Source organism: Myotis yumanensis, unplaced genomic scaffold (genome assembly GCF_028538775.1).
Source record: "Myotis yumanensis isolate MYYU_CA2020_CCGP unplaced genomic scaffold, mMyoYum1.0.hap1 SCAF_6, whole genome shotgun sequence".
In the NCBI taxonomy this organism is placed as follows: Eukaryota; Metazoa; Chordata; class Mammalia; order Chiroptera; family Vespertilionidae; genus Myotis; species Myotis yumanensis.
This window is the reverse complement of record NW_027223757.1, coordinates 69,684,883-69,702,760: the sequence shown is the minus strand read 5'-3', so window position 1 is coordinate 69,702,760 and position 17,878 is coordinate 69,684,883. Positions and strand designations below refer to the sequence as shown.

The following is a 17,878-nucleotide window of genomic DNA, read 5'->3' as shown; positions in this document are numbered from 1 at the left end:
TAGGACTATAGTCCCTGTAATAAAATTCGGAATCTCACATAGTCCTCCACTGTGACAGTAACTACCTGTGCGATATAATCAGGTAAATAGGGAACCAAATGCCAAATTAATGGAAAGCAGTATTTCTCATAGTGTGATGAAAAAGACTCCAACAATCTTTCATGTGGTCCGTGAGGTTAAAATATTTTTAATAACACCAAGATGCTTTTTGACTTTTTCACTGTGTTTACATTCACACTGGTAGTACAAGAGTAATGGTGGATAAAACTATAATGCCTTAGTATGAGTAAAAATGGTGACACCGACTTACATTAATAGGTACAGTATTTTCAACTTATAGTTGAAAAGTGCTAATTTTACTCAAGACTGTACTTGAGGCAGTGGCAAAACTATTATTTTTAAAACTATAACTTACAAGTATATGCCTTCTTAATAATGTGTGAGGTAAAGGGGACAATGCATAAAGTAAACTCCTGCTGCCTGCTGAGCTCAAGGAGAAGTACTTAGAGGAGCACGTATGTGATTATTTAGTACGCAAGCCCAGCTAGCTTCTTGAAATAACAACTAACATTCAAACTATGGTTATGCAACTCAAGGTATTAGGTAGAGAGTTTCTCAAAAACAAAACAAGCCTGTCACGTCAAAGAAAGTAACTAATAGTATTTGTTGTCAATATTAAAATCTGAGCGTTTAAGCAAATATTAGAATTTTGGGAAAAAATCTTATCCACTATTGTGAGTTTGACAGCTTTACAATGGTTAAAAACTTTTCTGATGAGATTGAAGAGCATATTCACAGCTAAGACTTTTTTGATATTTTATACTGATGTGTCTAGATATTTGAGGCAGCTGAATAATTCAAAAACAATATTTTGTAAGTGATAGTACAAAATCATGCATGGGTAAAAGAACCATTCAAAATGTAAAATAGTCCCAGCCTGTGTGGCTCAGGGGTTGGGTGGCGACTTAAATTTGTACGCCATAAGCATCTATACATGCAAACGGTGGACCTTTTTAAATTAAATTCAAAATATCATGGCAGTTAACTGCTATGAACTAGATCAGTGTTTGATTCAGGTCAGGACATGCCCCTGTTGTGGGCTCGATCCCCAGTAGGGGGCGTTTAGGAGGCAACTAATCAATGATTCTTTCTCATCATTGATATTTCTATCTCTCCCTCTCCTTTCCTCTCTGAAATCAATAAAAATATATTTTAAAAAATGTAAAATAGGACAATTGGTTTGAATTTAAGAGTGTAAAGGCTCACTGATCAAGGTTTCACATTACATATTACAACTAACCTTTAACAATCAATTATTACCACGTTTTGGTGTAATATCAAAGAAAAGTATTTCCAATTCTCTGAAAAGCCTTCTAATAATACCCTATCATGTCTAAATATATGTGTGTGAGGCAAGATTTCTTCAACTACCACAGTGAGTAATTATTAGACAGATTGAATGCAGAAGCACATATGAGAATTCAGGTGTCTTCATTAAAAATATGTGCAAAATATATAAAACATTACACTCTTCTATCATTTTTATGTTTTTCAAGTATAGTTATTTTTATAGAAGTACACTATTCTTTGTTATTTATATTAATACTAGAGGCCCGGTGCACAAAAATTTGTGCACTCGGGGGGGGGAGGGGGGAGTCCCCCAGCCCGGCCTGTGCCCTCTCGCAGTCTGGGACCCCTCGGGAGATAACGACCTGCTGGCTTAGGCCAGCTCCTGGGTGGCAGAGGGCATGCCCAATCCCTAGGTGCAGCCCCTGGTCAGGCTCAGAGCAGGGCCGATTGGGGAGTTAGGGCGCCGCCCCGTGATGCACAGAGCAGGGCCGATCAGGGGGTTGAGGAGCTCCCCCCTGTCACTCACAGAGTAGGGCCGATAGAGGAGTTGGGGCACCGCCCCCTGTCACACACAGAGCAGGGCGGATCAGGGGGTTGGGGCACTGCATCCTGTCACACACAGGGCAGGGCCAATGGGGAGGTTATGGCTCTACCCTGTCACACACAGAGCAAGGCCCGTGGAGGGGGGTTGGGGCACCATCCTCTATCACCCATAGAACAGGGCCGATCAGGGGGTTGGGGCGCCGCCACTGTCACACTCAGGGCAGGGCCGATGGAGAGGTTATGGCTCTACCCTGTCAAATCCAGAGCCACAGGGCGATCAGGGGGTTGGGGAGCTCCCCCCTGTCATGCTGATCCCGGTGCTGGGAGCCTCGCTGCTCCGCTGATCCCGGTGCCGGGAGGCATATTACCCTTTTACTATATAGGGTAGAGGCCTGGTGCACGGGTGGGGGCCGGCTGGTTTGCCCTGAAGGGTGTCCTGGATCAGGGTGGGGGTCCCCACTGGGGTGCCTGGCCAGTCTGGCTGAGGGGCTGAGGGACGTTTTCAGGTTGGGGGGTGACTGAAGCGCCCAACTGCTCCTTTTTTTTTTTCTGGGCCAGCTTTAGCTCTGAGGCCTCAGCTCTGGCCTTTACCTTCTGTATTTGATACAATGTTGCAGTCCGGCTGGCTGAAGCCCGGCTGACTGAAAGCCGGTTTCTAGGGTTTTGTTTAGCTTCTATATTTGCAACATAGTACATAGTTGCTTAGAGTTGCAGCTGAGAGGCCGGCAAGTCAGGCGGAGAACGTTGGAATTCGCCATCACTGGAGCAAGCAAGCCTCCCTGTTCGCTTCAGTGCATGGCTGCCGGCCGCCATCTTGGCTGACAGTTAATTTGCATAAGGATATGCTGATTAGCCAATGGGAAGGGTAGCGGTCGTACGCTAATTACCATGTTTCTTTTTTATTAGTGTAGATGTAATGAGTTTATCTTTTTATTTTACAAGAATTAAATGATAAATATACTTAAACTCCTCAGTTTTTTAATATGATAAATACTGATGAAAATGCTATATTCTGTATATTTTTTAAAAAGCTCTTAGAAGCCAATAATAATTTTTAAGAGTGTAAAAGCTAAAATATTTCAGAATCACTGTAGAGTAAATCTAATGGGAATCTCAAAGTAAAAATGTGTGTGAAGAAATAATCACACAATAGAATTACAAGCTACTTTATAGAGTAAAACTTGGAACATCTGCTATTCCAGGGAAATGGCAGTGAATGGCCTACATAGTCCATACCCACAAGGAGCACACACTAAACTGTGAAGCAACTCATAGAAGAACAGTCTAAACAAAGAAATAAATAAATCCGAACAGTCATATGTCTCATAAAGAATACAAAAAAATTATGGAAATAGAGTAATTTTATTTTGGTTGGTCCAGGAATGCCTCCATTAGGAGGTGACAGTAAAGTTTAGGTCTGCCCAGCCTTCTGAGGGAGGGGGATGGGTAGAGAAGAGGTTGCTGCAAAAGGGACTAGTGGAGGCAACTCTCTGGAATGGGATATAATTTTAAAAAAGAAAAAAGGCCAGTGTCATTGAGCTCATAACAAGGAGAAAGCCCAGTTTTGTCTTCTTCACAACCATATAAGCAAGGGTTATTATTCTGATTTTATAGATGAGAAGACTGAGAAATGGGGAACTTTTAAACCTTGCTCACTGTCATACTGACAGGAATTTGCATAATTTGGCTTTGAAAACTATATTCTAAAAGAACTCTGTATAATATATCTTTTATGAGAGGAGGTCCTAAGTGAAATAAAGTGGTGGTATAGGTTGGTGAGAGGAACAGAGTAAATATTCAGAGAAATTTAATATAATTATAAGCAAAATACCTCTTATATGTCTACAGCTTTGTTGGATTTTGTAGGGAGGGATAATATCACTAGAAGCTTTAAGTCCTAGCCAGTGGTTAAAGAACCAATATTACAAAATAAAGGTCAAATTAATGGCATTTTAAATAAAATAGGACTATATTAGAAGAGAGACCAAGAAAAGACAACATTTACAATTGCCTTGAAGATAGCTGAGATTACACAATGAATTTTTGTTTTTGTTCTTGTTTTATACTTATTCCTATAAACAAAAGTCAAATGTGTCCTGCTTTTATAAAAATAATAGAAACATGTATGTTTATCATATTATTAAATTAGCAGATGAATATATAAATTGTCAAAGAACTGCATCCTTTCCAATGGACTTACTACCTAGTGACTGCTCATAATTAACTTAGTAATAGTTAACAGATCACATAGTATTTGACAGAGAAGGTATAGAACAAAGAATCTAAGGGATAAATAATTGTTAGAAAATACTTCTAATTGTAAATCATAAAAAAATGGACGTATGCTTTTTTAAAAAATTAGGAATAAGTAGTAAAATATAAGGACTTATGGGTGTTTGATTTATATTAAAATTGCTGGGACCCATATAATGTATGTAATGTAGACATCAAGTTTTCATTTGATTAAAAACAAAACATACAGGCAAACAAGCAAAATAAAAGCACCCTGACTACTACTGTATAATAGTTGCCACAAATATATTGTAAATGCATTAGTCTAGGGCAGGAGGTGGGATAGAAGGGGTCAATGGGGAACAAAGGGGGCATTTATAATACTTTCAACAATAAAGATTTTAAGGTGAATTATTTTACCTTCTGAAGTATTTCTTTAATTCTTAAATATAAACAATACCCCCCCCACACACACACAAAATGAAGGAGCAAGTTTGATTTTACTCAAATATCTGAGGTTCTCATAGCCTTCTGTTTTTTTCCTTAGCACTTTTCATATTCATATATTCATTTAAACATTTCATCAATAGCTCCCCTATCCTATATAATAAAAGGGTAATATGCAAATCGACCGAACGGCCAAATGACCAGTTGCTATGATGTGCACTGACCACCAGAGGGCAGACGCTCAATGCAGGTTAGTGTGCTCCCACAGGGGGAGTGCTGCTCAACCACAAACTGGGTTGAAGACTGGCAACTGCAACAGTGGTGGTGGGAGCCTCTCCCACCTCCATGGCAGTGCTAAGGATGTCTAACTGTGGGGAGCGGGCCAAAGCCGTCAGTTGGACATCCCCTGAGGGCTCCTGGACTGCTAAAGGGTGCAGGCCAGGCTGAGGGATCCCCTGCACCCCCTGAATGCACGAATGTCATGCACTGGGCCTCTAGTTACATTATAAATTCCTTAACAACTGGCACTGTGTGGCTGTTTATTCACAGTGGACAAGAGTGCACAGAAAGATTTCAGTACTTCAAAAAATTTTAGTAGAATAAATTAATATGTTTTTAGGCTTTTAGGCTATCCTGTGACCAAACACCATGCCCCACCCTGCCATCCTACCTAACTTGTGAGAACATATAACAATGCACTATAAAGCTCCAAAAATGATCCTTTTTTCTTAACTGTAAGGGAGTTTTTTAAAAAACCAATTTATACTAATGTTTTAATGCCTAATACTGAGTCAACTGTACTAGCTCTTCCCCCCAACATAGGTAGAGATTTCTATAACCAGAGAAGGTTATCTGAAAAGAATGTGTCACTAAGATGGACATTCAAGCATGAGGACAACTTTTTGAGAGAGATATAGTAGCAGAAAAATACATTTTAGCACTCTGAGCAATATACCGCCTGCATGACTATCAGTGTGCTTGTACTTAAATACTGAGAGATGATGTTTTCTAATCCAACTCACTGATCTTTTTTTTGGTAGATATGATGTTTCTTATCAGTATAAAGAAGAAACTGATTATAAATAAATGTTCCAACTTAATTGGGATAGAGCTTATAAATTCTATAGTCTGCAAGAAAGTAAATTAGAATGTGGAAGTGTGAAGAACAACCAAATGATTATATTATTTCAAATGGAAATCTTATCTTTTGATGTGGTTATTTGAACAATTATTTGAAAATTCATTAGTGATATTTTACCTGCAGTTATCGATGTGAATTTTTTTCACTGCCTTGGATGGAATGAAAGATCCCCAGTTATTGATTTCTATAACTTCTATGCAGCCAGTAAAATTCTCAAATGATCCAGAAACCTAGGAAAGAGAGAGGGGGACTTACATTATTTTCTTCATGTTGCAAACTGGTCAGAGTGTACAATCAGATTTTAGGACTGATTTCATTTGTTCAATATATTGTTAGAAAGTAATTGAACTCTTTTCATAAATTATCCCAAAAATAGTAGGAAAAAATACCACCTTATTCAAAAGTTATGTGGAGTCCATAATCTTATTGTATGAAATTCACTGTCATTTGTATATGAATAAGGAAAATGCGTTCATTAATACAGTTGATTATCATTGAAAAACAGGAGAAAGCTGATACACTTTTCCATCTTTTGCCTTTGTTCCTTGCACTTTTCCTTTCAGACATTAGTATCTTGTTCCATCCACATCTATAGACACATCAAGAAAAACTGCTCCTTCTGGGGTCAAAGAAAACAGAGCAAGCTACAAGTACTCGTGACATCCTATAGCCCTAATGCAGCCTATCTTTCGGATTCAGTTGTATGGCCTGAATAATCTGGGCGAAACATGTATCCTGAAAGATCATCAAAGGGCCAAGAGCAAAAAAGAGAACATAAGGAATTGGAAAGCACTTGTTTTAAGGAAAAAATATAACCTCTTAATGATAAGCATAAATATGACTTTTGTTCTATTCACCATGAACATATTATACTACACCAGTAATTTTATGTCTCTATAAATTTACATTTATGTGAAAAAGAGATATTAAAAAAACTAGAAAGAGGCACATCTCAAAATTCAATAGTTAGAAGTGAGCATTTATTTCAAGTTGTTTTCTGTTATGCTCTCAATATTATTAAAAAATTCATGCTAAGATAGACTGACTTATGACCAGGGCAATCATTAGACTTATATACTGGAAAATACATTGATTGCTGAATTAAAAATATTTACTATTTGCATTCTTAAGACTTGGTTTCTTATTGAGTGTAATATTGTAAATAGAAAAATGATAGAATAAGACCTTAACTTTGTTTAGAAATTTTGGGGTGAATATATTTTATTCCATCTTTTCACTTATAGTCTTAGTTTAAAAACTTTTAAACCTTTTCTTCTTTTCCCCTATGAGGCTAAAATGTACTGAAAACCCTTTTGGCAAGTAACACTCTGTCAAGTGTCAAAGATGACTGAACTAGAAAATAAAACAATATTTCACATAGTAAGTTTACCAAGAAGTCATTCGATTCCAAGGAAAAATAAAAACATTTGGCTCTTAGATGCTGCAGAGGGAAAGTATCGATTTGTAATTGTTAGTTTAAAGTTTTTATGAGCTTCCTTAATCATACAGTTTATCACATTTATTTTATTACAGAAGGGGGTTGAGGTTTGGGTAAAAAGTTTAAAGGATTAAGCAAAGAAAAACACAACAACAACAACACTTAGACACAGACAACAGTATGGTGATTATCAGAGGGAAAAGAGGGTGGTGGGAAGTAGAAGAGGGCATAAGAGGGATAAATAGTGATGGTGGGAGACTTGATTTGGGGTGGTGAAGACACAATACAATATACAAATGATCTACTATAGAATTGTACACCTGAAACCTATATAATTTTATCAACAAATGTCACCCCAATAAATTTAATAAAAAAACATACACCTAAATTTTACATTTTAAAGTTTACATATACCTCTCCTGAAACCTCACAAACATATTAGTTAGTAAAGCTTAAAATTTTTAAATTATACAAAAATAAAAATGGTTTTAGAAAAATACTTTTGATTGAAATGATTGTGAATGTTAGAACTTGTGAATATGTAATCAAATCAGCAATTTGGAATATGAGGAAGCAAAAAACACCCAATCAAAAGAGCAAAAAGGAAAAGAATCCAAAAATATGAAGATATTGTAAGGAGTCTCTGGGACAACTTCAAATGTACCAACATTTGCATCGTGGGGGTGCCAGAAGAAGAGACAGAGCAAGTTATTGAAAACCTATTTGAAGAAATAATGGCAGAAAACGTTCCCTACCTGGTGAAAGAAATAGACTTACAAGTCTAGGAAGCACAGAGTTCCAAATAAGATGAACCCAAAGAGGCCTACAACAAGACATATCATAGTCAAAATGCCAAAGGTTAAAGGCAAAGAGAGAATCTTAAAAGCAGCAAGAGAAAAAAATGGTAATAAATTATCTAACCCTACAACTTAAAGAATTAGAAAGAGAGCAACAAGAAAAGCCCAGAGTGAACAGAAGGATGGAAATAATAAAAATCAAAGGAAATAAATGACATAGAGACCAAAACAAATAAACAATAACAACAACAACAAATAATAATACAAAAGATCAATGAGACCAAGAGCTGGTTCTTTGAAAGGATAAACAAGATTGATGAACCTCTAGCCAGGCTTACCAAGAAGCAAAGAGTGAGGACCCAAATAAACAAAATAAAAAATGAAAGAGGTGAAATAACAACAGACCCCACTGAAATACAAAGGATTGTAAAAGAAATACTATGAACAACTCTATTCCAATAAAATGGTCAACCTAGAAAAAATTTACATATTCTTAGTGAGCAGAAGGAAGGAAATAAAGATCAGAGTAGGAATAAATGACATAGAGACAAAAAAACAAACAAACAAAAACCAAACAAACAAAAAAACATTACAAAAGATCAATGAAACCAAGAGCTGGTTCTTTGAAAGGATAAATAAGACTGATGAACCTCTATTCAGGCTAACCAAGAAGCAAAGAAAGAGGACCCATATAAACAAAATCATATATGAAAGAGGCAAAATAACAACAGAACCCACAGAAATACAAAGAATCATAAATCATATGAGCAACTCCATTCCAACAAAGTGGTCAACCTAGAAGAAATGGACATATTCCTAGAAAAATACGACCTTTCAAAACTCAATCAGGAACAATAAAAAAATCTGAATAGGCTGATAACTATGGAGGAAATTGAAGCAGTAACCAGAAAACTTCCAACAAACAAAAGCCCTGGGGCAGATGGCTTCAGAGGGGAGTTTTACCAAATATTCAAAGAAGAAATAAAACCTATCCTCCTCAGACTATTCAAAAAAATTCAAGAGGAAGGAACACCTCTGAGATCTTTCTACAAAGCCAGCATTACCCTAATCCCAAACCAGATAAAGACAATTCAAAGAAAGAGAATTACAGGCAATATCCTTCATGAACATAGATGCCAAAATTCTCAACAAAATTCTAGCAAATCAGATTCAGCATTACGTTAGAAAGATCATACACCATGACCAAATGGGATTTATTCCGGGCATGGAAGGATGGTACAATATCTGCAAATCAACAACCGTGATACACCACATAAACAAATTGAGAGATTAAAAACATATAATCATATCAACTGATGCAGAAAAAGCATTTGACAAAATCCAACACCCTTTCTTGATAAAAAAAAACACAACTCTCAGCAAGGTGGGAATAGAAGGATCATACCACAACATAATAAAAGCCATATATGACAAACCTACAACCCACATCATACTCAATGGACAAAAACTAAAACCATTTTCCCTAAGAACAGGAACAAGACAGGATGCCACTTTCACCACTCCTGTTTGAACATAGTCCTGGAAGTACTAGCCATAGTGATCAAACAAGAAGAAGAAATAAAAGGCATCCAAATTGGAAAAGAAGAAGTAAAATTGTCGTTATTTGCAGATGACATGATATTGTACATAGAAAACCCTAAAGACTCCATCAAAAAACTACTAGAATTAATAAATGAATTTGGCAATGTAGTAGGATACAAAATTAACACCCAGAAATCTATGGCTTTTTATACACCAATAATGAACTCACAGAAAGAAAAACAAAAAAACAAAAAACAAAACAAAACCAATCCCATTTACCATTGTCAAAAAAATTAAGATACCTAGGAATAACTTTAACCAAGGAAGTAAAGGACCTGTACTCAGAAAATTACAGGATACTGAAAAAAGATATAGAGGAAGACATAAACAAATGGAAGAATATACCATGTTCATGTATTGGTAGAATCAACATCATTAAAATGTACATACTACCCGAAGCAATCTAAAATTCAAAACAATTCCTATTAAAATACCAATGGCATACTTCAAAGACCATACTCCAAAAATTAATCTGGAATAAAAAAGACCAAGAATAGCTGCAGCAATCATGAGAAAGAAGAAAAAAGTTGGAGGGCTCATAATACCAGATATCAAGCTGTATTACAAAGCCACTGTTCTCAAAACTGCCTGGTACTGGCACAAGAACAGACATATAGAGCAATGGAACATAACAGAGAACCCAGAAATCAACCCAAGCCATTATGCTCAATTAATACTCAACAAAGGAGGCAAGAGCATACAATGGAGTCAAGACAGTCTCTTCAATAATCAGTGTTGGGAAAATTGGACAGATACATGAAAAAAAATGAAACCAGACTGCCAACTTACACCATACCCAAAAATAAAATTGATAAAGGATTTAAAAGTAAGATGGGAAACCATAAAAGTCTTAGAAGAAGCCATAGACAGCAAAATAGCAGAAATTTGTCGTAGCAATGTCTTTACCGATACAGCTCCTAGGGCAATGGAAACTAAGGAGAAAATAAACAAATGGGACTACATCAAAATAAAAAGCTTCTTCACAGCAAAAGAAACCATCAGCAAAACAATAGGAAAGCCCACTGCATAGGAGAACATATTTGCCAATGTTATCTCTGATAAGGGTTTAATCTCCAACATTTACAGGGAACTCATACAACTTAACAAAAGGAAGATAAAAAATCCAATAAAAAAAATGGGCAAAGGACCTAAATAGACACTTTTCAAAAGAGGACATTCAGAAAGCCAAGAGACATATGAAACATGCTCAAAGTCACTAATCATCCGAGAGATGCAAATCAAAACAACAATGAGGTACCATCTCACACCTGTCAGAATGGCTATCATAAACAAATCAACACAGGACAAGTGCTGGAGAGGATGTGGAGAAAAAGGAATACTCATGCACTGCTGGTGGGAATGCAGACTGGTGCAGCCACTATGGAAGACAGTATGGAGTTCCCTCAAAAAACTAAAAATGGAACTCCCATTTGACCCTGTGATCCCACTTCTAGGAATATATCCCAAGAAAACAGAAACACCAACCAGAAAGGATATGTGCACCCCTATGTTCATAGCAGCACAACTTATAATAGCTTATATTTTGAAACAGCCTAAGTGCCCATCAGTAGATGAGTGGATTATAAAACTGTGGTATAGCTACACAATGGAATACTATGCTGCTGTAAAATAGAAGGAATTCTTACCATTTGCAACAGCATGGATGAAACTGGAGAGGATTATGCTAAGCAAAATAAAGCCAGTCAGAGAAAGTAACTACCACATGATCTCATTCATTTGTGGAATATAAAGAACATCATAAACTGATGAAGAAAAATAGAGACAAAGAAGCATTGAATAGACTGTCAAACTTCAGCACGAAGGCAGGGAGGGTTGGGGGTGGTGGTAAGAGATCAACCAAAGGACTTGCATGCATCATATAAGCATAAACAATGGACACAGACACTAGGGAGGTGAGGGCATGTGCGGGGGGTGAGGGTTAGGGGAGGCCCGGAGAGGTAAATGAGGGAAAAAGGAGATATATGTACTGCTATTCGTAATACTTTAAACACACACACACACACACACACACACACACACACACACACACACTGAGTGGCCAGATTATTATGACCACCTGACGTTTGTAGGCAAATTAGCCGTACACTGCATCATATGGGATATGGAAGCCGAAGGCCTGTTCAAACACCTTTGCTCTCTGCAGTTACCAAGATAAAATGTCTCCAATTCACACAGGAACACAAGGATTGGACATTCGAGCATTGGAAAAAGGCCATGTGGTCCGATGAATCATGTTTCCAGTTGCACCATGCAGATGGCAGAGTGAGAATTTGATGGAAACAGCATGAAAGCATGCACCCCACATGCATGAGTACAACCCTTCAAGCTGTTGGGGGCAGTGTTATGGTTTGGGGCATGTTTTCCTGGCATGATTTGGGCTCTTTAATTCGTGTGGAACAACATCTGAATAGCACAACATACCTAAGTATCGTTGCTGATCAAGTTCATCCTATCATGTTGATGGCGTATCCCAATGGAGATGGCTTCTTCCAACAAGACAATGCGCCATGCCACGGTGCTCATATTGTGCAGGAGTGGTTTCAAGAACATGAGGGAGACTTTACCTTGCTTAGGTGGCCCCCACAATCACCAGATCTCAATCCAATTGAGCATTTGTGGGTTGAAGTTAAAAGAGCCATCAGGCAGCTGGTTCCACAACCATCAAATCTCACAGAACTGGACAGTGCTATTCATCAGGCATGGTGTCAGATTCCTTGCATCACCTTTCAACATCTTGTGGAGTCAATGCCAAGAAGAATCGCTGCAGTATTGAAGGCAAAAGGTGGCCCAACGAAGTACTGATGAGGGGGGTCATAATAATCTGGCCCCTCAGTGTATTTTCTTAGGGTCCCAAATTTGGCATTATTTCAAGAGTTAAAATTTAATTAGATACCAATTATATCAATTCCCACATAACTTTACAATGAAAATAATATTTGTTGAAAGTAATACCTTATGAAAATTAAATCATAATCTAAACAATTAGGAAAATGCCAACTGATATAGAATTTTGGTCTATGATATTGTTTAGTACCAGATAAGAGTTAATGATTCTGTAAAATAAATAATTAAAATCTTACATTAGAAATAAAGCAAATATTTTCTTTAAATTTGAGATTCTCCTGATTTTAAGTAAAAATAAAGAAATATTATTTAAAAGTCTTCACTAGTATTTTTTTTTCAATTTTAAATTTCAAAAGTTAAGAAACTTTTAAAAAACTTCTGAACTTGCAACTTTTCTGATACCTATTTGATAGTTGAAGACTTTCTGAAATAACAAAGCACTTATATATTGTTAAAGTGTAATACAGGAAATGGTAGATCCTGTATTTGCCTTGAACTAAAAAGATAAAATATGGAGTTTTCTACTACTTGCAATAGTTACTTGAAGAAGTCAGCAATAAAAATGAAAGTTTAAGTCAAATGTTGCAACTTCTCAGTTTTTTGCTGGTCACAGTTCACTGAATACAAAATGCATTTGGAAATAAGGGAGATTCTACTATGTTGACACCAGTAACCAACTCATCTTCTAGCATCTCTGACTTTAGATTCAGAATCAAGCTTTAGAAAAGCAGACATTTGGGGAATTTTGCAGAATTGTCTCCATATGGAGTCCACTAATGATAATATTTTTTTTTTGTCCTACAAAATATTCTTTAGGTCATTCTATTACTTCAGATTCCCATTTCTAATGTTGGAATATAAGTTATACACACTTTAGAAAATAAGTATTTTATAAAATATTTTGGAATCTGAAAAAAACAACACGTAAAAGCTGTAATAATAATAGTAACATTATGGTGACCTTGTACTTAATAGAAAAAGATTGCACCAAGTTCCAAATGTTAAGATTCATAAAATAATTCACAAATATTTCCATGTATCCCAGAATTTACAGAAATGTCTTGTTACCCACTGTTCTGCTGTTGCACATAATTTTGATAGCTTTTTCCCAGACATTTGAAGCATAAGAAGAAGGTTAGGTAATTTGCTCATCTGGAGGCTGATCTCACCCCCATTTGGCTCTGGCATATCACATACTCGGCTATACTACTTCCCTCTGTAAACTCTCATTGTCATTCTCTGTAGAGACAGAGGAAATGGAGGAAAGAAGAAGGAGGTTTCAATTGAAAGCACTCATTTATTCTGGGAAAAAGCTTACATTCTAAAAAACTATGTTTATCTGTATATTAGTAGCCCAGTGCATGAATGCATGCACATTGAAAGGAAATTAATTAGAAGAAATATTTAAAAAATATATATATTTTATTTTTTTTTTTTACAGAGAGGAAGGGAGAGGGATAGAATGTTAGAAACATCAATGAGAGAGAAACATTGATCAGCTGCCTACCCCCTCTCCCCCCACTGGGGATATGCCCGCAACCAAGGTACATGCCCTTCACTGGAATCGAACCTGTGACCCTTCAGTCTGCAGGCCGATGCTCTATCCACTGAGCCAAACCAGTTAGGGCAGAAGAAATGTTTTAATATCACTATTCGCTCTTCCTCTATAATAGAATTGTCAACTAAATTCATGATCAACAATGACAGATCAAAACACACACGTGCGATTGGCGCCAGCAAGAGCTTTATATGTATCGCACATGTGCAAGTCAACTTAGCCTTTTATAAATATACAATAAGTTTGCTTAATTAGACCTGCTTTCTGATGTAGCTAAACTTTTTCCAGCCCAGTGAAGCACCCCGACTTCTCTTTCAGGTAATTGTCTGCAACACAGCAATAAATATCAACATGAAGCAGATTATTATTATAGATCATGCAGGGGGAACAAAGGGTAAAATATTTAACTGCAGCAGTGTTTGACTATATTCTGTGCAGTGAGAAAACCTGTAGTCATTTTCAAGGTCCACCATTTCTTCTTTTCAGTCAGGTCAAGTTTCTAAGCTTTCTAAATCTCTGTTTTCTGGCTAATGAAAAGAAAATAGGATTCCACTCTTATCTACCTACTCCAGGACTTCTGTAAGGATCAAATGAGATGAGGCACGGGAAAATATTTCACATACATTGGTTAAAGTGTGAAATGTTTCCACCTGGCTATAAAGCAAGTTGTGTTCCTGGGCTGAAGCAACTGCAAGAAGGCTAGTTGTTGCTAAGGAGAGGAAGCGGGGCATTGCTACGGGATGTTATTACCTATGCCCACAGCGACCATTTCTGGGCTGGGCTGGGCTGTGGGCTGCATTTTGTGCCATGAAGTCTCGGCAGCATTGGCTGGGATTTGGTGGGCTGTCACTCTGGGGTGATGGTGGGGCCTGTGTCTCACTTGGGGGAAGCCAAGTGTTGCTTTGTGGGCACCAAGTCTGCGGTACTGTTTCTCTGTAAATGGCCAGTGTGCATGATGTCAGCTCCTGTGTTAAGCATCTGCCCCCTGGTGGTCAGTGCACATCATAGTGACTGGTTGGACGGACACTTAGCATATTAGCGTTTTATATATATACTAGAGGCCCGTTGCAGGAAGATTCCTGCAACAATAGGGCTTCCTGCGGCTGGAGCGAAGCAGAGAAGGGAGCATAACCTGCTGAGGCGGGCTTCGCTCCCACTCTGCCGCCCAGCTGGTTTCCCTCCCACCTCCCACCTCCGCCGCCTTGGCTCCATTCCTGTCTCCGCTGCCTCTACTTTGCTCCCTTCTGCAGTGCTTCGCTTCCACGTTGTCTTCAGTCTTCATTTCCAGCCGGTATATGCAAGTTAACCGCCATCTTGGTTGGGTTAATTTGCTTATAGTCATCCTGATTGGCTGGTGGGCATAGCAAAGGTATGGTCAATTAGCATCTTTGTCTTTTATTAGTGTAGATATATATATGAAGCAGATGGGTAATGCAGTGTGTTGAAACCCAGTCCACACAATAGCAAATTGTGTCGAATGAAGATTTATCAAGTTGTATGACAATTTTCTAGAATTTTAAGATAACCAAGGGATCAACAAAGCAAGCAAGCAAACAACAACAACAAAAAACAAGCCCTAACTGGTTTGGCTCAGTGGATAGAGCGTCGGGCTGTGGACTGAAAGGTTCCAGGTTCAATTCTGGTCAAATGCATGTACCTTGGTTGCGGGCACATCCCCAGTGAGGGGTGTGCAGGAGGCAGCTGATCGATGTTTCTCTCTCATCAATGTTTCTAATTCTCTATCCCTCTCCCTTCCTCTCTGTAAAAAATCAATAAAAATATATTAAAACACACACACACACAAAAAAAACCAAAAAAAAACAAACAAAAAAACCTAAGTGATTATGTTGTGATTCCTTTACTTTTATTTTGATTTAAGCCAGTTTTCAATCATTCTATATATCTAAATATGGCAAAATGAAAAAATATTTTGACAGAAGTCAGGCTTAATAAAGTAGTAGTCACAGGTTCTAGAACTTCTTTTTCTCTCTTTTAAATCACATATTTAGATATCTATCTATATGTATTAGATTTATGTCCATCACTAACTATACCTATGTGGATTGATAAATAACATCATTTGTTTCTATTGTTAGCCCTTAAAAGAGATCTGAGGCAGAATAATTTCTATTTAACTCAAAATATCTAAATATATAAAGATAAAAAATGTTTCAATGAACCATATAGTCCTTTGAGTTGAAGCAGAAATAGACACCAAATCCATAAATAATTCATCAGATAATTGAGGACTTTTAAAGATAAAAAGCCCTGAATTTTTTCCTTCTGAAAACTTGTATCAAATGTTTTTAGTAGAAAAACATACTTTCTGTCCCATCCCTCTCTATTGGACCATCCCAATTCATAAGTAAATATATTTTAATATTGTCTATTATAAAGAAATATTTTTCCTTGATCTCTCTTGCCTCTTTAGCAACCATAACAGTGGTTTCCAGCATGGGCATCAATTGTAGCTGCTTTGCTTTCTGCATAATTATAGACAGACTTGTTAAACTATCAATATATTATTTTTTTAAAATCTGTAAAATGAGAAGAAGAATAATAGTAGCTATGTACTGTGCCTATTGTGGGACTCTAAAGTTAATACATATAAAATATTTTACAACAATACCTGGCCTTTAAATGTTTAATACATGTTAGCTGATCTCACTGTCATGCATTCACATAAGCAATTAAAAAAGTCTTCATCCAAGGAGATTTTTTTTTTTAATCCTCATCCAGGGACATTTTTTCCATTGAATTCTAGAGAGAGTGGAAGGGAGGTAGTGGGGGGAGGGAAACATTGACCTGAGACACATCCATTGGCTGCCATCCACAAACCCACCTACTGGGGTTGGGAACCTTCAATGGAGGCATATGCCCTGTATTAGTAATGGAACTTGAGACCCTTTGGTCTGCAGGCTGATGCTTTAACCACTGAGCCAATCAGCCCGGGGCAAGGATATGTTTTTATTGATTTTTATTTTTTTAAATATATTTTTTATTGATTTTTCACAGAGAGGAAGGGAGAGGGATAGAGAGTTAGAAACATCAATGAGAGAGAAACATCAATCAGCTGCCTCCTGCACACCCGCAACTGGGGATGTGACCGCAACCAAGGTACATGCCCTTGACCGGAATTGAACCTGGGACCTTTCAGTCTGCAGACTGACGCTCTATCCACTAAGCCAAACCGGTTAGGGCTTATTGATTTTTTTAGAAAGAGAGATATGAGGAGATAAATATATAGAAACATCGATGTGAGAGAGAACTGTTGATTGGTTGCCTTCCATAGGCACCCTGACCAGAGATCAAATCCATAACCTAGGTATGTGCCCTGACTGGGAATTGAACCCACAGTCTTTTGGTGTATGGGACAACACTGCAACCAACTGAGCCATGCAAGCAGTGAAAAAGCAAATTTTGAGAAAGCCTGCTATCCTCCCTATCTTTATTGTTTTCTAATGTTGCTTTTCTCATTGTTACTCTATGCAATTCTTGGCAAAATCATTCATTTTGTTAACTCAAATGGACACTTGTCTTTTTATCTTCCCCTGCACCTTTTACTGTGTTGGCACAGATTAAGTCCTTAATAAGAAGGCTGGTTGATTAATTGGATACATGATTTAATTACTCAAAATATCCAGGATAGAAAAACAAAATCAATACAAACACACTTGTTGCTATTGGCTGATTGTTTTTATGTCCCCATACCCCCCAGCCCACCCAATTCACATGCTGAAATCCTAGTGGCCAATGTGATGGTATTAGGAGTTTGAGCTTCTGGGAGGTGCTTACATCATGGGATGGAGCCCTAATGATTAGAATTAATGGCCTCATAAAAGATACCCTACAGAGCTTCCTAGGTCCTTCAGTCACGTGAGCTTGAAAGAAGAAATCTGTGAGCC

At 37.4% G+C, this 17,878-nt stretch overlaps 1 protein-coding gene across 1 annotated transcript in view; it reads right to left on the bottom strand.

Moving 5' to 3' along the window:
- EYS (eyes shut homolog) overlaps nt 1-17,878 on the bottom strand; it is a 1,239,289-nt gene that overhangs the window by 429,943 nt on the left and 791,468 nt on the right. The window contains 1 exon segment of the mRNA XM_070419099.1: nt 5,831-5,943. Within this exon segment, the coding sequence (XP_070275200.1) occupies nt 5,831-5,943 (113 nt within the window).